This window comes from Echeneis naucrates, chromosome 7 (assembly GCF_900963305.1).
Source record: "Echeneis naucrates chromosome 7, fEcheNa1.1, whole genome shotgun sequence".
Taxonomy (NCBI): Eukaryota; Metazoa; Chordata; class Actinopteri; order Carangiformes; family Echeneidae; genus Echeneis; species Echeneis naucrates.
Genome location: NC_042517.1, coordinates 1,163,195 through 1,185,423, shown reverse-complemented (window position 1 = coordinate 1,185,423; position 22,229 = coordinate 1,163,195). Strand labels below are relative to the sequence as shown.

At 46.4% G+C, this 22,229-nt stretch overlaps 2 protein-coding genes across 2 annotated transcripts; one reads left to right on the top strand and one right to left on the bottom strand.

Moving 5' to 3' along the window:
• Positions 1-959: 959 nt before the first annotated feature.
• On the top strand, positions 960-6,364 carry LOC115045869 (ADP-ribosylation factor-like protein 8A). The gene is made up of 7 exons (XM_029505808.1): positions 960-1,388; positions 2,610-2,690; positions 3,066-3,139; positions 3,677-3,770; positions 3,932-3,999; positions 4,137-4,207; positions 4,292-6,364. The coding sequence occupies exons 1-7, from the start codon at positions 1,266-1,268 to the stop codon at positions 4,342-4,344; spliced, it is 564 nt and encodes a 187-aa protein (XP_029361668.1). The 5' UTR covers positions 960-1,265; the 3' UTR covers positions 4,345-6,364.
• A 9,464-nt stretch (positions 6,365-15,828) lies between these two features.
• On the bottom strand, positions 15,829-20,284 carry gpr37l1b (G protein-coupled receptor 37 like 1b). Its single transcript, XM_029505789.1, has 4 exons — positions 19,351-20,284; positions 17,742-18,050; positions 17,008-17,379; positions 15,829-16,179 (listed from the first exon to the last, which is right to left on the bottom strand). Exons 1-4 carry the CDS (start codon positions 19,987-19,989, stop codon positions 16,006-16,008), a joined length of 1,494 nt encoding a protein of 497 aa, XP_029361649.1. The 5' UTR covers positions 19,990-20,284; the 3' UTR covers positions 15,829-16,005.
• Positions 20,285-22,229: the final 1,945 nt, after the last annotated feature.

Genomic DNA, 22,229 nt, shown 5'->3' with positions numbered 1-22,229 from the left:
ATCTCTGCGTGATTTGTCATTGTTTGTGTCTCTTCGGTGTAACCTTTTGTCTCCTTGTTGCTTGGTCTCTCTCTGGTTGTTTAGTGTCTTTTTGTAACCCAGAAATGTTCAGTCGCTTCTGGTTTTCTGAAGAAATCGTATTTGGAGTAGAAGGTGGAGCTGACCCACTCCTGATTGGTTGGTTCAGTCTGTCAATCATATGGTAGCCCTGCCTCCTGATGCATCCCCTGCTTTATGGGTTTTTTTATGTCTTTATTTAATCATGAGCACCTTAAGCTGAAGTGCTGTTTCTGGTTTATGTGGAGACTGCATTGGAAAAACACAAAGAAACAAGAAACCAATGTGACTCTGAAAGAGTGAAGGCCTTTCAGTGCCGGCTTCACTTTCCGGACCTCTTGGTCCATTTGGGGCTGCCTGAAAAATGATTCATGATCAACAAAACACAACCTGATGTCCAAGTTTCAGTGAGAGCTCGTCGAAATGTCACATCAAGAGAAAACTGCATTAACAGCAGTAACAACACTGACACTGTCAGGCTGTAATGCTAACAGCAGGGGACAGTCTCTCTGTGTGCTGCCTCACATACCGACCCCACCCAAACCGGAAGCAGCAGTCAGCTGACATGAGCTTGTTGTTGTTGTTGTTGTTGTTGTTAATCTTTATTGAACAGTTGAAGATACAGACTCTCAACGAGGACCGTAAATTCAGATTGACATCAAGTGCAGGACAATGAATTAAATAACAAACAGGAAAACAACACAAAATATTGCACAACAACAAATAAACGCTGACACGAACTCCACCGTGAGCAGCAGGAGGAGACGTCAGCCGGCGGCCATCTTTGTTTTTATCACACGTCATTATATCCACTTCCGCTTAAGCTTTTATTTTCCCGAACGTTTCAGGAAGTGACAGTTCGTTGGAGGTTTATTTTGAAGGGCTGGGCCGGATGTGGTGACGGTCCATAAATCTTGGTTGTGAGGGAAAAGGCGTCGCTAGCAAACATCACGGAAAACACCGAGCGGGGACCGGAGCCCGAAAAACCGACTTATTAAACCTCCTCCTGGGTCCGTACACAGTCGGCCGGTGTCGTCCGCCTGTCCCGCCGCCGTCCGGGCTCCCTTCAGCGGCTGTCAGCGTCTCAGTAAGAGGGTTCGCCGGGGCGTTAGCCAGCGAGCTCGCTAGCATTAGCCACCTAGCCGTAACAGCAGCAGCAGGAGCGGCAGTTAGCATTAGCATTAGCATTAGCTGTCAGGCGATAAAAGATGATAGCGCTAATTAACAAGCTGTTGGACTGGTTCAAGGCGCTTTTCTGGAAGGAGGAGATGGAGCTGACCCTGGTGGGGCTGCAGTACTCCGGGAAAACCACCTTCGTCAACGTGATAGCGGTAAGTCCGGGGATGCTCTCCCCGCCAACGGGTGCGCTAACGTCAGCTGACAGCTAGCATCTGGCTCCGTCCATTGTTATCCTGCGGTGGTGAGGTCAGCTAGCTGTCGATGCTGGATTCCAGCAACATGGTCACCTGGTCAGGGTGATCTGATCTGATCCTTCATCCTAACAATATTCACTGACTTCCCTGCCGGGCCGTACAGACCGAGTCCAGGTTTGTTTTTATGACCGGGAACAGGCGCCTCTGTCTGGGCGGAACGGGGTCATTTAAATCCGCTCAGCCTCCACATCTGCACCGCTGGATGGTCCGACCCTCCGCCGGCAGAGGAGATGTTTTAATCTGCTCTGAAGGCCGCCTGTCCCCGGTGCCACGCTCAGCAGAAATATATCTGATAAAGTCCAAATCCAGCCCGAGAGGACCCCGATCCCTCCCCTCAGTGACCTTCCCTCCCCGGTCACAGTCACTCCCTGTGGGTCATCATCAGCTGATTACCCCCCCTCCTTCTGCTGCCCCTGCAGATATTAAACTATTTGGGTGACCCACTAACACAGATTCACCTTCAAGCGCAGAGATTTATCAGAGTTTGTGTGTTTTTAAAATGCTACAATAAAAGCCTTTTTTTTTTAAACCTTCATACACGAAATGTATTTTTTCTTTAAAAAATGGGGATAGTAAAAGCAATTTAGGATGTGTTCAAGGTTAGCTACCCTGAAATAAACCTTTCATGATTGAGAGGGGTGCCTTAAATGTCTGAGATGTTTGAGTGTCTCAGCCAAAGTTTGGCTCTTCAGTTTAAATGTGTAAGTGAATCTGGTGTAAAAGCTCCAGAGGGTCATTTAATGTCTCTTTATTGGAGAACTGAAGGTGAAAGATGATGAATGGAAACATGGAGGCAGCAGGTGGACTCACCCAGATCCTTAAATTCATCCTCTGGGCCTCGTTGAAATTAGACCGCATGGTCTGATGAGATTCTTTGGTGCAGGAGCTTTTTATAATCCCACATCCCGACATTGCGTCGGTCATAAATGGAAATATAATGAAAAATAATAAATTTTCTTCTTGGTGAGGATCCCCAGTGACTCCCCCTCATCGACCTCACTTTGGGAACCCCTGCAGCAGGGCGTGAGGAGCCAGATGAAGATATCTGAGCTCTGAGCAGTGTCATGTGACAATCCACACACACCTTTAATAAATATTGTGTGTGTGTTTGTGTTTCAGTCCGGGCAGTTCAGTGAAGACATGATTCCTACAGTCGGATTCAACATGAGGAAGATCACTAAGGGCAACGTCACCATCAAGGTTGGTAGTTCAGTACCTGCTTGACCTAAGTGTTTTTCTTTAAGAGTTAAATATTTTAATGTCAAGGCTTTTCTGAGTTTCCTTAAAAACCTGTTTTGTTTTTTTTTTTATGTCTAAATTTCTACGTGAATTAATAAAATTAACAAATAATGTAAATGAAAGACAAATAAAGGAAAAAGGGGTATAAATTAACATATTTACTACTACTACTGCTAACCATCTCTCATGATGCTTTAAAGTAAAATAAACAAATACACATTTATTCATTAATGGAGTGTAACAACAGTGACAGTCTCTCTCTCTCTCTCTCTCTCTCTCTCTCTCTCTCTCTCTCTCTCTCTCTCTCTCTCTCTCTCTCTGTGTGTGTGCCTGCAGTTGTGGGATATCGGCGGTCAGCCTCGTTTCAGGAGCATGTGGGAGCGTTACTGTCGAGGAGTCAGCGCCATTGTGTGAGTTCTGGTTTCCATGACCCCGAGAGACAGAGTTAATAGAGTGAGAGACACGAAGGACAGTCACGGAAGTTTCCTTCATTGACCCTGATCCTTCTCCTCAGACTGACACATTCTGCAGCAGACTTTAATAAATAAATCTGGATGATTCCGTTTGAATCTTTATCTAAACCAAATCCTCGGCTTTAAAAATGAGAAGTGTCCTCAGGTCCTGTGTCGTGTAGCTGTGTCGTGTCAGCCAAGTTGTCCTGGTGCGATGGGGCAGGAAGGCTGCAGGACAAACGGGTCAGAATTATCTAACGAAGAGAAAAGTTGTTTTGCTGCACAAACCACGAGAGAGAGATGAATACTGACGTCAGCTTCAGTCGAAGAAAAGACGAGTTTCAACCAAAAACAGTAGAAGACAAGACACGTTTAAAATGATGGAACAGTCGATTTCAAAACAAAAACGCAAAACATCAGCCCAGGACAGTTTTAATAATCGATGTAACGTTGATGGCTTAAAGTTTAATGCTCGTTTGTCTCTTCCTGTTTTAGTTACATGGTGGATGCAGCAGACCCAGAGAAGATCGAAGCCTCCAAGAACGAACTCCACAACCTGCTGGACAAACCGCAGCTGCAGGGGATCCCTGTAAGAACCAGTCCAGATCAAACCACATCTACCATAGTCAAGTCCAGCAATAAACCCCGACTGAACCCCAACCTGCATGACCAGCCTGAGTCAGGATGGACTGACTGAACCATGTGATCTTCAGCAGCACGGTGATGTGTTTTCTGTCTGTGTGTCTTCAGGTTTTGGTTCTGGGCAATAAGAGGGACCTACCAGGAGCTCTGGACGAGAAGGAGCTCATAGAGAGGATGTAAGTTATTTCCTGAACAACTGAATCTGCAGCAGAGATTCAGCTCCGTTAACTTGATGCTGCTGCTGCCGCCTAGTGTTAAAGGTCATCGTTGTGTTGCTTCAGTGAGGAACTGATATGTTTGTGTTTTTACTCAGGAACCTGTCGGCCATCCAGGACAGAGAGATCTGCTGCTACTCCATCTCCTGCAAGGAGAAAGACAACATCGGTACGACACACACACCTCCCTGATATCCTCTCTCTCTCTCTCTCTCTCTCTCTCTCTGTACTGACGTCACCTCTCTCTCTGCAGACATCACTCTCCAATGGTTGATCCAACACTCCAGGACTAAGAGGAGTTCCTGAGAAAAGACACGCCCCCTGACTGAACAGGCCACACCCACCCACCCTAACACATCTTCTCTTTGACCCCCCCCCCCACCTCCAAAAACTACACCTCCCCTCTCTCTGTCTCCTTCATACGTATAAAAGCATTAATAACCCACCCCACCCCCCCCCCCACCCCCCACTCCTTCCCCCATCACATCACGGTGCATTGGTATCTCTGGGTGTTTATTGAGTGAAGTATCAAACTGTAGACATGTGAGAAACCAAAGTAAAACCTCCTGATGGTCTGAGTCCACCATCAGCTCACGTCAGGGTTGAAGAATTTCCTGTTGCCTCTCTGGAATGAATCCAGGACTGTGAAGGTTGTGGTGTGGGTGTCAGAGCAGAGCTCATAGATTTATAGCGGTTGTGCTGTACGGACTGTGTGTCTGATGAAAATCTGGTGCCCCCACATCCTGCAGATGTGTTTGGACCACAGCTGCTGTTTCAGCATCAAGAACAAAGTGGGAGAAACCTCTGAAGCTCCACGACCGTCACAGTGTTGAGCTCCAGATTCCAGGGAAGCATTAATGCCGCTTCTGTTTCAGTTCAGTCTCCTCTGCACCAGCCCACAAGCTTTTTCCACGGAGAATTCACAGCGAACAGCAGAAGCTCCATTAGCAGGACGTGACCCGAGGTCGTATCAGGGAACTGAGGGCTGGCGTACGTTTTTCTGCTGGTCATTCACAGCTTCTACGCCGGAGGAATTTATTTAGTCCATGCGTTGGTCTTAAAAAAATGAAATTCTTCAACACTGAGCAGCACAAACTAAATCCCAGTTATGTGCTCGGTTGACAGCAGATGATCTCAGAGACGGACCTAGACGGGTAAAAGCCAAAACCGCTAACACTCAGCGCCATCGAGCGGTGTCAGTGCATCTGAACAGATCCACACAGCAGCCTCCGCTGTGGCCCGAGCAGCCACCTGACGGCCATGTTGACTTTTATCACTCACTTTAAACTGTCAGCGTGGGGACACGCTGAGCCATATTTCATCATTGTGACCCATCAGGTTGGCCGGAGCCTGGTTTGTGGATCTGTTTTTTTTCTCCCTCAGATTTTCCCATGATCCTCCTTACATTGTCGTTTCCTCCCCCCTCTGCCCTGTTGGTTTTCATCCCTCCCATTTCTCCCGCTCTACCTCCATCATCTCGCCATCCATTATTTCACATTTATATAATCCTGAGAAGCCCCTCCTCCTCCTCGTCTGTTGTAAACTGCTTGTCCTCCTCTTTACTCTCTCTCTCTCCTTCCTTCCTTTTCTTATTTTGGATGTTACCTTCTCTCTCTCTCCTCTGACCCCACTCTGCTCTCCCTCTCTCTTTCTCTCTCTCCTGCTGAGCGAGGGATAAAAACCTTTTTATTGCACTGTTGATTTTGGTTTTGTAAGATATTAATAATGAGAATAATGTTAATAATCTTCTTATTGTGACATAACTTGGTCTGTCCAGATTTAAGGAAGTGGTACTTTAACCCAGAGAAGGAGAAACATTGTTTTATTGTAATAAGCTTTTTATTTCTCATTTGTTTTATATCGTCATTTTTTTTATTGCTGTTTGTTGACTTCATAAGTCACAGTTCAGTGTTTTCGGCTCTGAGGTGTCTGCTGATTGGACCAGGGGTGTCACATGATCACATCATATAACTAGTTATACGTGAGTTGTTCAACATGCATTTAATTTTATTTGTATTGATTTTATTTTATGTTTTCATCCATTTATTTTTCTCTTTCATGAAATTTCAGGGTGTGACAGCAAGAGTGTTTTTAAACCCAAACAACACTTCCTGTTAAATAATACGGACGTTAGTGGCTGTCAGTGCTGAATTAAAGATTTGTTAATTCAGCATTTTAAGTACAATGTATGACTGAACTCAAATTTGTGATCATTTGAAAATAATCCTACTGTATTGAGGATTAAGAAAATGAAATTAGCAGGAAAACTTGTTGTGAAAGGTAAAAATTTAAATTTGCATTTCAGTAAAACCCGAATTTCCAATCATACTTCTATGTAAATACCTTTTTTTTTTTTTTTTGAGGTTATTTTCAAATTAGTTATGTTATTTTAATAAAAAAAATAAAGAAGGAAAAACAAAACAAACATAATTAACATGCAAGTAATTAAATTAAGTTTATGCTGCTTCAGTGACAATATCTTTCACATTAGTTTCATTATTGTCTTATGATACTTTCACAGAAAATTGCTTTTTTTTTTTTTTTTTTTTTTTTTGGAGTAAGTTTGAATTTGAAAGTGGTCAAATTTAATTTATGCAATTTGAGCAATTCAAATGATAAATCTCCACTTTAGAGTTTTCCGAGGAAACGGATTTCTGAGACTCAGTACGTTAGCACATGGTTTTGTACAGAGATCACTTTTGGCTTTAAGTTTACATCTTTGTGCTCTTCTCTTCATATTTATATTCATTCATCTGCTCTGGCTTTTTAAAGCTTGAGCTCACGTTCTGACACATCCTGGTCCTGACAGCAGCCAATCAGGCAGCAGAACAAACAGGAAGTGGGAAATGTGGCCTGTGTGTTGTTCTGAGGTTGTTTTGACGAAGTGGTCAAACTGTCAGGAGTTTAATTGGGAGATTAGTTCTGTGAGCACAAACTCACCTGCTTTACGCCGTCGGGCTTCTCTAACAGTCTGCGTCCAAAGTCCAGATTTATCCAAGAATGATCCAAATGATCCCAAATGTTTCTGCTTTTTTTTTTTTTTTTTAAGAAGAACCTGAGTTTGACCGAGCTAAAGTTTACTGAGATCAATCAAACAACAATTCCTAAACCTTTTGAAATCTTAATCATGCAGCTTTGAACTCCCAGAAAACTACTGAGATGAAATTCCCAACTTTAAGAAGCTGAACTACCAGTTAGCTCTCCAAACATGGGACCGGCCTTTAGAGTCCTGACGCCTGTAATCAGGGAGAGTAAACAGTTGTTGGCTTGTGTGCTTACTTTTTATTAACTCCCAGGACCGTCTATCTTAAGGAGCTCAGAACTTTCCAGATAAAATGCCAACAAAAAGCACAACTCGTGCCAGCCGGTTGTATCCCGTCACTTTGTCTTATTAAACTCTAACAGGTTAGAACTGAATCTCCTTCGGCCTCCGGCCCCTTCAGGTTTCAGGTTTTGCTGTTTCCTGAACTGGCCAAGAGTAGTAGTAGTAGTAGTAGTAGTAGTTGTTGTTGTTGTTCTGGACCACTTGAAATTTATTGATCTGCTGATCAGCCAGCACAGTTATTAGTTATTGATGCCATCAGACAGATCGGATTGTGAAGGGGATTTCAAAGGTCCATTTTGTCTTAGTTTGATAAAACCCAGCAGAGAATGGTTTTAGGGAATGGCATGTTTCAAATTGTTGGTCTAGACCTAAAAAACAAGTACAGTATCTTTGAAACAAACTATTTTCCAGCGTGCTGAAATCTTGTCCGGACATGTCAGCTGAAAAACGAAGAGGTCTGAGACTTGATGAGTGAAATCTGTCTTCGAGCACTTTTCTTCTGTGACCGGACGAGCACCCGGTTTACAAAACAGAACGTTTCTGTCTCACCTCTCGGTGGTGTCCGTATTTTCTCTCCTTGTTTCTCGGGCCAGACAGGGACCTTGAAATCCTCCTGCAGGTCTGGTCTTGTAGACTCCGGTCTCTTATGTTTGCATGCCGAGGGCAGGGATTGTATATCTGTGGGACCTGATGAAGTGACTCGTTATTTTGGTGCAACTTTATAATGAAATAGCCTTAATCCAGTGGATCATTCTTCGTATTAACATACAGAGAAGTGGAAGTGCTCAAAGGGATATGTACTTGAAGCGGTGCAATAAAGCAGAAGTATTGATATTGTGCTCTAACTGTGTTTGGACGGGGATGGTGTGAATACACTGGACTACGGTCATTGTTTTGTAAAGTTTGACCCCCCCCCCCCCCCTTTTTTTTTTTTTTAAATGTTTAAATGGGAAAAAAAATCTGGTAACTTGTGATCCTGCATGTACGAACTGAAACTGAACGATGTGACGACAGGAGTTCAGTTTGTCCTGTGTGCTTCAGTCGTCTTTAAAAGACACAAACTGGAAATTTACAGCAGAATCAGCAGTATATTGGGTACAATGACAACCAATGCTGACCTTTGACCTTTAGTTTCACTGACCATCCGTACCAGCAGTCTGAATGTGAAATGTGCATTGATAAACGATAATCTCATTGATTTGACTTTGGTTTTTAAAAAGATTCAGCCGGTTCTCAAGCTCGGTTTGACACAACCGTCTCAACTCAAGGTCCACTTACTTGGGGCTTTCAGGCGTTTTCGTGGAGTCTCCAATCTCTGCAAATGTAAACTCTGTCCCAATTTAGCTGCCCGGAAAGGTCGCAAAAGCCAAACCTTCCTGGTCCATGAGTGTTGTTTCACAGTTGTATCGTCAGCTGTCTGAGCTGTTAATGCACATTGCATCTTGGGATAGGTTGTGTCTGTGCCTGATGGATCCTTTGTCGCTAAGTAAACAAAGGCCACAAACGAAGGAGCCTTCGAAATTAGTCCGCCAAGTGGCGCCACAATGATGCGAGTTTGGACATTAAATTGATATTTAAACTTTAAATTTGTAGTAAATTATTTTAAAATGAGACCTTAAAAAATGGCTGAATCAAAAACTTGCTGATGTTTTTTTTTTCTTCTTCTACAGTGTTGAGCTTTAACAGCAGCAACTTTTTAATTTACATCTTTACCCAAATTCATCCGACACTCAGTGGTTCTGGTTTTGGTCCTGATCCTGGTTTGTACATGCGGGATGAACACGGTGACGATGGCCTGTCAGTTTGAACCTGTTTGTACGTTATCATTGGATTCAGTTGATATGTGTTTTAATAGAAACATGCTTGTGTATGATACTAATAAAAATACTATGAAGAAACAACAAGAGACGCTTTTTATTTTGTGATTCGATCTGGATCAGTCCGACTTTGACGGAGATCTGTCGGTTCTCATCCTCCATCTTTGATGGTGACATCAAAGGTCACGCCTCTACATCAGAATGTGTTCAGCTTTTCTTTGGTTCTTCTGCTTCAGGAAAATAAGGAAACATTCAGTATTTTTAGTCATTTCTTGTTTTCTGAGTCTGAGTAGAGTTTTTTGTTTTGTTTTTTTTTTACAGCTGATTGGCTCTTGTGTGTTGCAGTCAATCGTTTATTCCTGTCAGCCAATCAGAGATCAGTATTCTCGGCCAGTGTGGTGCTGCAGTTCAGATCTGCAGCGTCTCTGCTGAAGCAGCAGGGGGCAGCACAGACTTCTTTAGCTGACTCGCTGTCATCCCTTTAACACTGTTTGTGTGTTGCGTGTCTCTGTTGTAACGAGTAGTCGCGGCTCAGCTCGGTGTGTGTTGGATCAGATTCAGACTCATTTGTTTCCTGCTGAGCTCAGCAGTTCAGCTGCTTTATGACCATCATCATCAGATCATGGCTGAAGGCTCTGAAGGTGGACAGACACAAGAATGGCCATCTATGGGAAAATGTCCCCCCTCCTCCCTGATGACTTTATGGTCAACATGATGTTCATTTTTTTAAATGATGCTCCATTTGGTGGGGAAGGGGAAGTGTAAGGGGGGCGGGGCTACCGTGTGACTGACAGACTGGACCACCCAATGAGGATAAAGTACAGAGCCAGTCAGATCAACCTTCTCCTCCAAACTAGTTATTTTATATGCATCCCTTGTAATTTGAGTCCAAAGCTTCTGCTCGGTGTCGATCAGGTCAAAGATATCTGTTGTCGGCTCACCTGAGTGGATGAATTTAGCACCTACGGCCTCCTTCCTCTGCGTCCGTTCCCTTCTGATGTAGCCAAGATGTTTCATAGGTTTCTTCGGCTCCCCCGGTGTGATCTCTGGTGTGTCTGTTCCTCTGTGATCAGATTCCCCGGAGGATGAACCATATGAGTGATGTATGGACATTGTGTGGCTTCTCTCTCGTGGCTCAGGCCTTTATTTTGAAGGAGCTTGTCTCAAAATTGGCTGCACAGAAATAGCAGCAAGAAGGTCATGACGTGATCGCAACTTCATCATCCTCACTCTTCCTCCATCACAGCCGCCTCCTCTCGCCCCCTTTCTCTCTGTGCTGCTCGTCAACAAGTTGTGTGTGTGTGTGTGCTCGTGTGCGCACACACAGAACTACTTTTATAGCAGTCAACAAAGAAGCAGGCCTCAGTGTTTCCTGTCTGCAGTTCAAGGTGGTCCCACCACTGTGTGTGTGTGTGTGTTCCCAATGAGACTCAACCTAGCTCTCCATCAGGACCCCGTGCTCGTTGTCATGACAACAGCACCCCCCTCTCCTCCTCCTCAGTCCTTCCCTCATCAGTTTTCCCACAGAACAAAACCAACATTGTGTTTCTGGTTTTCATTCTGTGTGTGTGTGAGTGAGAGACATTCAGGTCAGATTAGTTTGTGTTCATTGAGCTTGTGCTTGGAGACACACACACTCACAAATACACACTTGTTGCTCTTCATTCACTCAGCTTCACCCTTCTGATGAAAAGGCCGAGTTACACACACACACACACAAACACGCACACTTACAGACAAGCAGTGCTTCATATCAGTGAATTCACACGCTCAGTGAGAGTTTCACAAACAGTCACAAAGAAATCAACGACAGGATGCTGCGGAACTCTGCAGGTCAGGTCAGTCCAGACTTGTGTCTTCGTTCTATTTAAACAAAACTGTAGATGAGCATCAGCTGGAAGACGTGGACTGAGATGAGTCTGAGCGTTGTCTGGTGTGTTGTTGGGACAGTGAGTTGGTTTGATGGTGAGCCGGGCAGAAATTTCAATTTCAGGAGAGTAATATGAGATGACCACATTTGGTGGATCTGACCGGCTCTGTACTTTATCCTGATTGGGTGGTTCAGTCTGTCAGTCACACAGTAGCCCCGCCCCCTAACCCCTCCCCTTTCCCTCTAAATGAACATCATGTTGTATTTCAGACAGAGACCATAAACTCATCAGGGAGGAGGAGGGACATTTTCCCATAGACCTCAACACAGGCGTCTCCCAATGGTCAGTAGAAAAATCTCAGTTTCGGCTCTTCAGCTTGGGCCTCACTTCTCAGGCTCAGAGACGCTCTTGGAAACACACATCCCAAACTCCCAGAGAGACAGAATCCAGTGAGAAGTGGACGTCTTTGTGTGGAACCTTAAAGACAGGCGTGGGACTCGAACCTGTGACCTTCCTGTTGTTACGTAATCGCAGCCTGCACTTGGTTCCCATCCAGTCTGTCCCAGAGACATTGTCCCATGACCAATGAAGGTCTAGTCGTGTGTGTGTGGGGCTTCATTAGTGAACAGAGGCGGTCTGTTCAGTAGTTTGTATCAGCGCGGCGAACTCTCATCACTACTAATGAGAACAACATCACTCTGTTCCTCCAGCTCCCCACTTCACTTTGAACAAATCTAACTTCACCTCAGACCTGATGTATGGAATCACATCTGAAAATGTCCCATCTCATCCAGAGTTTGGTTAAATGATCATTGATGTGCTTTCATTAGCAGGTGGCTCTGAGTCCGGCTCAGAACAGGAAGCATAATTGGCCCGGGGGGCGATCCGGGTCATGGCTGAAAAGTGTGGAGAAGCAGCGGACTGAGGAACCAGAAGCTCCAATCAGCAATCAGACTCAGGTCACATGACTCCGCAGTAGGCTCAGGAGGAAATCAGGATGGAGAAAACTTAGGCCACGAACTACTGAACCTAGTCTGCACATTTTAAAAGTTCCCGTCCCTTCACAGGAACGCTCAGCCAACAATCCCACAATGCCTAGCTGTTGTCCTGTCTGGGTCAGTTTCATGGAGCAGGGAAGAAGACGATGGACCTTCATCCATCACAAGATGGAAAGATAGAAATGAGTTTGACTCCTTCCTGTTCCTTCTGACCTTCTGTCTCTCTGACTGTCCGTCTCTCTCTCTCTCTCTGTCTCTCTCTTTCTGTCCGTCTCTCTCTCTCTCTGTCTCTCTCTTTCTGTCCGTCTCTCTCTCTCTCTGTCTCTCTCTTTCTGTCCGTCTCTCTCTCTCTCGCTCTTTCTCTCTTTCTGTCCGTCTCTCTCTCTTTCTGTCTCTCTCTCTCTCGCTCTTTCTCTCTTTCTGTCCGTCTCTCTCTCTTTCTGTCTCTCTCTCTGTCGCTCTCTCTCTCTCTCTCTCTTATTGTCTCTCTCTCTCTCGCTCTTTCTCTCTTTCTGTCCGTCTCTCTCTCTTTCTGTCTCTCTCTCTGTCGCTCTCTCTCTCTCTCTCTCTTTCTGTCTCTCTCTCTCTCGCTCTCTCTCTCTTTCTGTCCGTCTCTCTCTCTCTCTTTCTCTCTCTTTCTGTCCGTCTCTCTCTCTCTCTCTTTCTGTCCGTCTCTCTCTCTCTCTCTCTCTGTCTGTCGGGAAGACAGGCAGACAGACAGAGAGACAGACAGTCTTTAAATTTGTAAATCCCTCTCTTGGGTTGTCGGGGCAACCAGGGAGAGACGAGGAGGAAAGACGCTCATTGATCAGAAAAGAGTTTGAGAGTATCTAAATTAACAGAGTGTGTGTGTTCTTTCTCACACATGAATTTGGGCTGGTCTCCCGTGGCGACGGGACAGTAGTGAGGTCATTGATATGCAGCGCAGCAGCTCCTGGTCCCTGCTGGTCTCCTCAGATCCACGTTGGAGTGAAACTCATGAATCACAGATTGAAAGCTGTTTCCTTCTTCGGTCAGTTCAGTTTATCTGCTGCATTAAACTCCCCTTTCGATGATGCAGCTCCTGTAAAATGTTCCGGCTTCAAGCAGCAGGAGGAAACAGACTCCTGTAAAACTTCCATGCTGACCAATCACACAAAGCTTCACTTTGTGAACTCCTCCATGATTCTTCATGTTTTCTCGTGTTCTTCAACGCTAACTGGCCAAGATCTCCATGAAGACAGAACTTTGATCGGGTCTCTCTCATAACTAACTAGTTCTCCGGCCGTCAGGGAAGCAGAGACTTCTGCACTTCTCAGTTCCTCCTGGGAATCTGTAATCCCTCCAGCCGGTTCTGGATCCGTCCTGAGGTCTCCTCCCAGATGGACACAGCAGGAGAGTTCACTTGATTCTCATTAAATAAATGTGAGTCGTCTGCATAGAAATCCAGTCAAAAAGGTTTTAGGCTCCTTCAGACTTCAGTTTTCTTCAGTGATACTGAACAGAGGTTTTTATTAATAATTATGTCATTAGAATTGCTTCTATCTCATTTACCGGGTGTCAGGTCACCGTTTCCATGGTAACCAGGTCCTAATCCATCCCCTGCTTTATGGACCATTTTCCTCTAAATGTATTGCAGTGAAGTCGCCCCCTGATGGTCATGAGATAGAAAACAGGTTCAACTCCACACGCAGTTTGATTAAGTTTTCCAGACGACTGAATTTAAATGACATATTTATTTATAAATTACCAACTCTACATCTGATCGGTTGGCTAATGGCTTCCTCAACACAAAAACAACCTGCAGAGACACAACACTCAGTTCGTTTTGTGTGGACTGTCCCTTTATTAACACATCACAACAGTGTAACCAGGTTCTTAATGTCAACTTTGTTCACATTTACAGTAAACTCAAACACAGCAGCGGCGGCCTGAGCTGTTAGTGTGACTTCTGTTTGTCGTCCGGTTACTGAGGAGAGAGGACCAAAGTGCACGTGGAGGTCTGGACTCGACGACACCATCACCACCTGCTGCGCATTACAGGTCCACATCTGCTTTATTACAAAAGTTTCAACTACAGTCACTGAAGTGTGTCCCGATTCGAAGGACGTCCACCAGCAGCTGCTTTGTAAACTCTTGGTGGCGCTCAAACCAAACGAGCGTGTTGTGGACTTTTAGCAGGAACCATCTTCCTGATCTACAGCAGCTCCCTTCGTGGACATGCCTGAATCGGGACACAACGTCTCAGCAGGTCCAGGCACTGATGCTTCCTTCATGTCATTTCCATTTTGCGTTAAAATTAGCGATAAAATGTCTGTTAGTTGAAGCTAACATGGAAAGAATTATTTTCTGCTATGTGAGAACCACGATGCCCCGTCGTTTCTTTTGTACTGATGATATCTGTGCCGCCAGTTTACCGAACTTTACTGAACCTGTTATTGTTCACACTTCAACCTGTCATGCTGAACTTGCGGGGCCACTCCTTACGTGGTTCACCTTTGCTTTTGCTCTGTGAACTTTGAACCGGATTAGATCAGCTCAGATCATCTGGATGATCTGGTGTTAAAGATTTGTTCGCATGTGTACGAAACACCTCTCGGTTTTGTTGAGAGCTCGCAGCTGCAGATCCCGACACACGTTACATCTGCACAGTTTCTGCGTTACAGCAGCTCCAAGTGTAAAACTGTCTGTACCAGCTGTGTTCCAGATCTGAGGAGCCACCGAAGGCCCAGTCGACCGTAAATGTATCACCGTGACGCTGAACATCGCAAAAGCATAGAAGTCCATGTGACATAAAAAAAAGACTACCCTTCGTACAAAGGTGGAATTAGTCAAACATCTAAAAATAAAACATCCTACATTCACATCTTCTGTTTCTTCGTTTGTTCTAGTTGTTTTGAGTTTGACGGTGAAAGACAAATTAATACTGGACTTCCTACACAGCTTAATTTCCTGTACAAAGTGACCACCTCATCAGGGAGGTGGTTCGAGTCCTGTTCAAATGCTCTGCCCCGCTCACATCACCACCGCCTTCGTCTTCAAAAAGAACCAGAGATCCAAAGAGAGAATTCCTAAAAACAGCATCCTGCAGTCCTCACATTCCTGTCTGGGATCACAGAGGGATCCAGTTCTGACACTTCTGGGAACGTTTCTCGAAGCCAAAGTTGCTTTAGAGGCAGATGGGACGGAGTCACACCGCAGCTGCTGGGTGTCAACGGTATTTTATTCTGAGGTCTGCAGCTACTGGACTGCGTAACTTCACACACTGAGGTTTAACTCCTTTGTCTCCAGGAGACATTCAATTTGGACCGGGCAGCGCGGAGGACGCGTCCAACAGCTTCAGCGTCAGTGTGACTTCAACATTCATGCCAATAAAGCAAATATAATTCAGATTTGACAGTGTTTGTGTTCACTTTTAAACAATGCCCAATTTAATAAATTCAGACTAATTGCAGTTTTGTTTGGAAACACCGTTCAGTTATTTGATTTGTTTCCTGGATTCGATTCCCAGCTCTAAATAAAGTCCACCCCTGAATCCAGCAGCACCAACATCAACTGCTGCATCTCAACAAAACACATTCAAACGTCCGCTTCCCGTCACCCGAGTGTAGCCAGAGTCTCCTGTTGTTTTTCCATCGTGGTCGACCGTCACGGCAGGAAGCTGGAGGGAAGAGTCCGCTGGGAGAGTCCAGAAACAGGCTCCTGCTTTTACAGCAGCCATTTGTGCAAGTACAGCAACTTCTCTAACGTCGCTACAGATTAAATCTCATTTCCTGCAGAGAGGGAGCTGGAGGGGGGGTCGGGGGGATCGGGGGGGGCGGTGTCCATAGAGGAATATCATACAAACTGAACGAGAGGACACAAAGAGACAAAGACGTGATTGTTGTGTTCTGGAAGAGCAAGAGAAGAGAAAGAAAAAACCAGACAGAGAAGACGGAACATGAAATAATAACAGACAGAAATGATGACTTATGGCTCTAGCTGGAGATGGACAAGATGGCAGACGTGTCTTTAGCCTTGTCGAACAAGATGGATGTCTCATTGGCCGCCTTCAGCTTGACCTGGGCGGAGCCTGGCGAGCCCTGAGTCGTGTTTGGCTGACACTCCTGACAGCAGCAGCAGCAGCAGTCCATGAAGGCCTGACCGATAGCCTGAAACACAGAAACACAGCAACACGGCCTCAGGACTCAATAACACCAGAGCCAGAGCCAGAACCAGAACCACGTCTGGACCAGAGCCAGGTCTGAGCCAGAACCACATCTGGACCAGAGCCAGGTCTGAACCTGTACCAGAACCACGTCTGGACCAGAGCCGGGTGTGAGCCTGAACCAGGTCTGAGCCTGAACCAGAACCACGTCTGGACCAGAGCCAGGTCTGAACCTGTACCACGTCTGGACCAGAGCCAGGTCTGAACCTGTACCAGAACCACGTCTGGACCAGAGCCGGGTGTGAGCCTGAACCAGGTCTGAGCCTGAACCAGAACCACGTCTGGACCAGAGCCAGGTCTGAACCTGTACCACGTCTGGACCAGAGCCAGGTCTGAGCCTGAACCAGAACCACATCTGGACCAGAGCCAGGTGTGAGCCTGAACCAGGTCTGAGCCTGAACCAGAACCACGTCTGGACCAGAGCCAGGTCTGAGCCAGAACCACATCTGGACCAGAGCCAGGTCTGAGCCTGAACCAGGTCTGAGCCTGAACCAGAACCACGTCTGGACCAGAGCCAGGTCTGAGCCTGAACCAGAACCACGTCTGAGCCTGAACCAGATCTGAGCCAGAGCCAGGTGTGAGCCAGAGCCAGGTCTGAGCCTGAACCACATCTGGACCAGAGCCAGGTCTGAACCTGTACCAGAACCACGTCTGGACCAAAGCCAGGTCTTCAGTAAAGAGCAGCAGCTCAGTGTGTGAACACTTTCACTGCTCCCTGATGAGTTCGGTCACCTTTTATCGGTCCTCTTCGTGGACCTCTTCGTGGACCTACCTTACAGAGGCAGAGCAGCAGCACCGGTGTCACTGACGACTTGAAGAACAACAGGAAGTGATGCAACAGAGCCAGCATGGCAGCCGTGTCCTCAGAGATGGTGATGTGCGTGTAGGCCAGCGTGATGTTGCAGACGTGTTCGGGCAGAGCGCAGATGCCGTACACCACGGCCAACGCTAACAGCGTGCAGTTCAGCTGCCGCTCCACCTCCTGGTGCTGCTGGAGCTTCTGGTTGGCGGAGCGGTCGTCGTGGTTACGCTGCTTCTGGGCAGAGCTGTAGTCGCTGTTGACGTTGCGGGTGGCCAGCTGGCAGAGGACGGTGAAGAGGACGGGGAGGCAGAAGTAGCATCCGAAGCACCACCACATCCGCCCCTGAAACAGACGAGAAAAAGTGATGTGGACCGGGACCTCAGAAAGGTTTCTGTTGTGTCTGTCACGCTGATGAGTTTAAAGAAATCTCACTCATGACAGACATTTTAGGAAACCTCATCTACACTTCAAGTAAATTGAGGCTGAGATGAAACACTCTAACACCATAACAGGTTGCTGCTGAAGTCCACTGAGGGCTGAATAAGTCTGATAAGCTTGTTCGGGATCATTCGTTCGTAACAAACCGTCAGATGTTGAGCTACAAGCAGACTGAAGGTCACAAGTTAAATCCTCAAAACCGTCACAGGCCTCTTTCTCAGATCTTCAGAGCTGAAGGCCGTTAGAGGGCCCGCGCAGAGACTCACCTGGTGATACCTGAGCAGGAGGGAGTGGAGGGAGTCGGGCAGGTAGAGGGTGAGGGGGGAGGACGGGCTGATGGTGCAGGAGTCCACCAGCCGGCCGGTGGACGGGGACACGGCCTGGCTCAGCTGCCACAGGAAGATCTCGGGGCTGGACAGCAGCAGAGCGGCGAGCCAGACCAGCAGCAGCCGCAGCAGCACCGAGCGGCAGCGCTCCACACGGCGAGCCTTCGTCTGGGACGAGGAGGTGGCGGCGTGGAAACGGTCGATTCCCAGAACACACAGGGTGAAGGAGGTGATGCCCATGGACACGACCTGTGGAGAGGAGGGGTGAAGATTTCATCAGAGCGCTTGTTTGGGCCCACGGTAGATTTATGGGTTATTACCAGATATGCATCAGAAACACTGGATGTTGGGAGTCAGTCTAAAAAGTTGCTTTATGATTTCAGGCATCTTCTTAAACATCGTCTGAGTCTGTCGTCGTCGCTTGTTTTATTAAACGTGTTTAAAGCTGCTTGTATTTGATCGTACAGAACAGACAAAAAAACAAACAAGCCCTTTCAGTGGAAAACGATGAAGCCGCTTCGTTGGTGTCGAGTTTCAGACGAGTTTCAGATGAAGGCGCTCAGGCCAAAGAAATCGTCAGCAGGAGTTTATTCAGATTGAGTAACTTTCTCTGCAACTTGAACAAACTAAAACCCAAATCCCCCTCCGTTAACTGCCACCTGGATTTGTTCAGGACCAGAATTTAGTACAAAGACAGGACACCAAGTCCACGTATGCCTGACATCAGCTGATCTCAGAGCTCAGGACCACCTCAGTCCTGGTTCTGGTTCTGCCTCTGAAAGGAAAGTTTATCCTCGTCAGTGTTGACTTGACCTGCAGTACGGCTGCCACCGACGGGGTTACTGATTGTACAAAAACATTTTCACCCCAAATTTGTTGCTGTCAAAAAACGAAAGAAGCAGCAGCACATTCCTGTGGACTTGGTAACAGGTCGTCATGGTAACTGGACAGTTCGAGTCAGTTAAAGGAAAAATCAGCAGGAACTTTTAAATGACGTGCACTGACTGTTTTATCGGAAGTGATTATTCTGTTTGAGTTGTATTTTAAATGTAAACGCTCATCTGTAGCTTTTATTCTGAAGGGCGGTCTGTGCAGACATTAACAGCAGGAAGTCTTCCAGAAGCGGTCTGGACTATCTATTAATGTGTTCTGATCCAGATATACCTGTGTTAGTCGGAGGTTTTCCTGATCCTGATCCTGCTCTGGATCCCAAAGTCCTGAATATTTTTGGTTTTCGTGGTGCAAATATTGTTAATATTGTACCCGTGCTCTCACATAAAGGTCTTCAGAGACTCTGCAAACCTGAATGGGCTCTTGATGACCTCCTGACCTTTCCTCCAGACAGAGGATAGTGCCACCTTCAGGTCACATAAGCACCCTCAAGTATTTAAACCTGCGAGCCATCATATCAGAAACCAGATTTGTTCGCAGTGAGTGAAAGTGTTAACCTTGACCCCGAACGCGTCACGAGGTGGCACAAACCACTGAAAAAGAAAAAATTCAATCAATATTTATGACTCCTGTCCACCTGAACTTAAGCCCCACCCACCTCCATATAAGGCACCATGCGGCAGGTGATGTCACCCAGAATCCGCCTATGGGAGAGCTGGTTTAAGACCACCACAGGGAGGCAGAGCACCAGGACCAAGAAGTCCCAGAATGCCATGCTGGCGAGCAGGTAGTTCCAGGCGGACCTCATGTAGTAGTTGTTCCAGACGATGCACATCACGGCCATGTTTCCCACCACGCCCACCGCCAGCACCAGGCCAGCCAGGAACAGGATGGCGTAGGCCACGTACGAGCTCTCCACCAGCGGGTAGAACGGGTTGAAGAGTCCCGGGCTGACGTGGGTATGATTGGATGTGTTGCCATAGAGATCATCATGGTCGCCAGCTGCCGCCGCCCCGGTCATATTGTTGAACTCGGTGGCCTGAGGCAGCGTCACTGAATCGTTTTCGAAGGAGTGGCTGAAGGTGGACTGTTGCTCCTCCTCCTCAGCACCACGGGCCAAACGAGGCTGAGGCTCATTCACGTCCAGGTCCAGCATCTCAGGGGCGTAGGCGTCGTCCTGACCCATTGGCTGCTCGGCGGTCCAAAGGTGAGAGGAGGCCTCATCAGGTTTGGCCACGCTCTTTGCATCTGTGAACAGCAGCGGCAGAAACAACAGCAGAGCGACAGACGGACTCATGATTCCTCTCAGGTTCAAACCACAAATGTTCAGGTTTCTGTGCCGAGAAAGACTTCCTGCTGCACTCCGATATAAATCCAGAAAAGATGCTGAATTTGTTCCAAAATCCCAGAAAAAGCTGAACACACAATTTTAATCGTTTAAGTCAACAATTCCAGAAAAGGTTTGATCGAGTCTTGTTGTCGTCGTGTGTTTAAATAGAGATTTGTAGTCCAGAGAGGATGAAGCTCAGACTTTTCTCTTTAAACTCAGATCCATCCAAACGTTCCCTCTTCAAACCTCAACTTGATTTTTCCTGTCCGTCAGTAATCCATCAGTCTGGAGCTCCAGGAGGACGACGAGGAGATGATGTCCGATCAGAGCTGCTGCGTCTGGGCTGCCGGCAGCAGAGAGACTGGGAGTCCTGGAGCTGTGGAGGTCTCAGCCCTCAGTGAGGCTGCATGGAGCCTTTGTCAGGACACACACACACTGACAGACCCACAAACACAAGTATACAAACAAGGCTGGCACACACACATTTGTCTGCACCATCATGCATGCATACTTTCTTTTGCTGTTTTTGGTTCTCTCTCTCACACACACACACACACACACACACACAGGTCTGCTGCCCCCTGGTGGTGGTTTTACTGGGAACTGAAGCAGCTGAGTCCACTGAGAAAACTTGACTTGAATACTGATGATGCTGCCTTTCTGAGTGTGTGTGTGTTTGTGTGAAGCAGTGTGAGAACATTTTTGCAGCGTGAGAACAGATTTGGCAGCTTGAACTGTGATCTCAGTGACTGACTTAAAGAATGAAAGTGTCAAAGGATCAGTTTTTTATCAGCACGTCTCTCAGCCACTCTAGAGCCACAACATTATGACCACTTATCGAACACTGTGTCTGGACTCCTCCAGACCTCTGAAGCTGAGCTGAGGGAGCTGGACCAAGACGTCAGCAAATCCTTTCTGTCCTGGACGTTGTGAGCTGGAGTCTTCATGGATGAACAAACTGGGACAAACGTTTGTTTGTCGGGGACTACTTTCAACCGCGGATGAATCCACATTTGGCCAGCAGTGGAGTTCTACAGCTCACACATTCAGTGTTTCTTTAAAAGATCTCCAATAGTTTCTTAAATATGGACCACATTACTCCATTTCCCATCATGCATCAGACAGATAAAGTCAAACTGCACTGAAGAGATTCAGCCTGAAGCCAACTGATCCTGGAAGCGACAAAACATTTTTATCAAACAAGCTTTAAATCAAAGCTCTGCAGGAAAGAGATGCAGTGACAGATTAGAGATATTAATAAAGTGATAAGTCAAATGAATATTTCATAAAATGTTTAGTGTTAGTGTTTAATAAAGTTAGTGCACTGAGCTGAACCTGTTTCCTCTTTCCGCCACTAGAGGGAGATGTTGTTCTTTGTTAGTCAAACTGGTTCACCAGCTCAGCCCCTCCCACTTTAACTACCAACTCAAAGGTCAAAGGTCAAGGCCAAGAGAGCACAGCTAATAGAATTTTATTTCAACACAAAAAAAAAAACCCTAATCTGCAGGATTGACGAAGGTCACAACATCAGTGTGTGCAAACAACTGACTCACAACTCTGTGTGTTCGACAGATCATCGGATGTTCTCCCATGATGCACCAGGGCCTTGAGGTGAGGTGTCACATCTCTGGACTGATATTGTCAATGTTAAATTTGATGTCATCTAAATAATAATGCATTATTGATCGAGGAGCTCAATCGCTACAGACTCATTTGAGTTCCTACGGTGGCCCAGAAGGACAAATCACCTACAAGAGAGCAAGAACAAACAGATCACTTACGAAAACACAGAAACAAAAAACATGCTTCACTGGGAGTGTGTGTGTGTGGCACAGTGGTCCTGCCACACACACACACACACTCCCAGAGTCCTACAACTCACCGTCAGCCATCTCAGCAGAAACCAGATTTGGAGGAGAAGGTGGATCGAACCTGATCTGGGCTCCATCCTGACTGAGTTAGATCTAATAAATCAAGAGAGAAGGAGGGACATTTTCCCATAGACTTCAAGACCATCTGACTTCTTTCTCTGTCGCCCCCTGATGGCCATTATCTTCTCCCTGCGTTGGCTTCTCTTCAGAGTCTCTGGGAGATTAACTGTAATAACTTTAATGTCATAAATGCTTCGCCTCCCTTTCTGTGTTCAGTTTGACTTCAGCCGGACTGAAAACCTGCTGACTCAGCTGCCGGCCTGTCGGGACACGCAG

What these genes read in the sequence shown, in the direction of transcription:
- LOC115045869 (XM_029505808.1), top strand. Translation starts at nt 1,266, where the DNA reads ATGATAGCGCTAATTAACAAGCTGTTGGACTGGTTCAAGGCGCTTTTC. An exon ending in CGAGGAGTCAGCGCCATTGT is followed by an intron (nt 3,140 to 3,676) that starts GTGAGTTCTGGT and finishes TTCCTGTTTTAG; the next exon opens with TTACATGGTGGATGCAGCAG. An exon ending in AAGGAGCTCATAGAGAGGAT is followed by an intron (nt 4,000 to 4,136) that starts GTAAGTTATTTC and finishes GTTTTTACTCAG; the next exon opens with GAACCTGTCGGCCATCCAGG.
- gpr37l1b (XM_029505789.1), bottom strand. Translation starts at nt 19,989, where the DNA reads ATGAGTCCGTCTGTCGCTCTGCTGTTGTTTCTGCCGCTGCTGTTCACA. An exon ending in TCCTGCTCAGGTATCACCAG is followed by an intron (nt 17,380 to 17,741) that starts GTGAGTCTCTGC and finishes CGTCTGTTTCAG; the next exon opens with GGGCGGATGTGGTGGTGCTT. An exon ending in TGCTGCTCTGCCTCTGTAAG is followed by an intron (nt 16,180 to 17,007) that starts GTAGGTCCACGA and finishes TCTGTGTTTCAG; the next exon opens with GCTATCGGTCAGGCCTTCAT.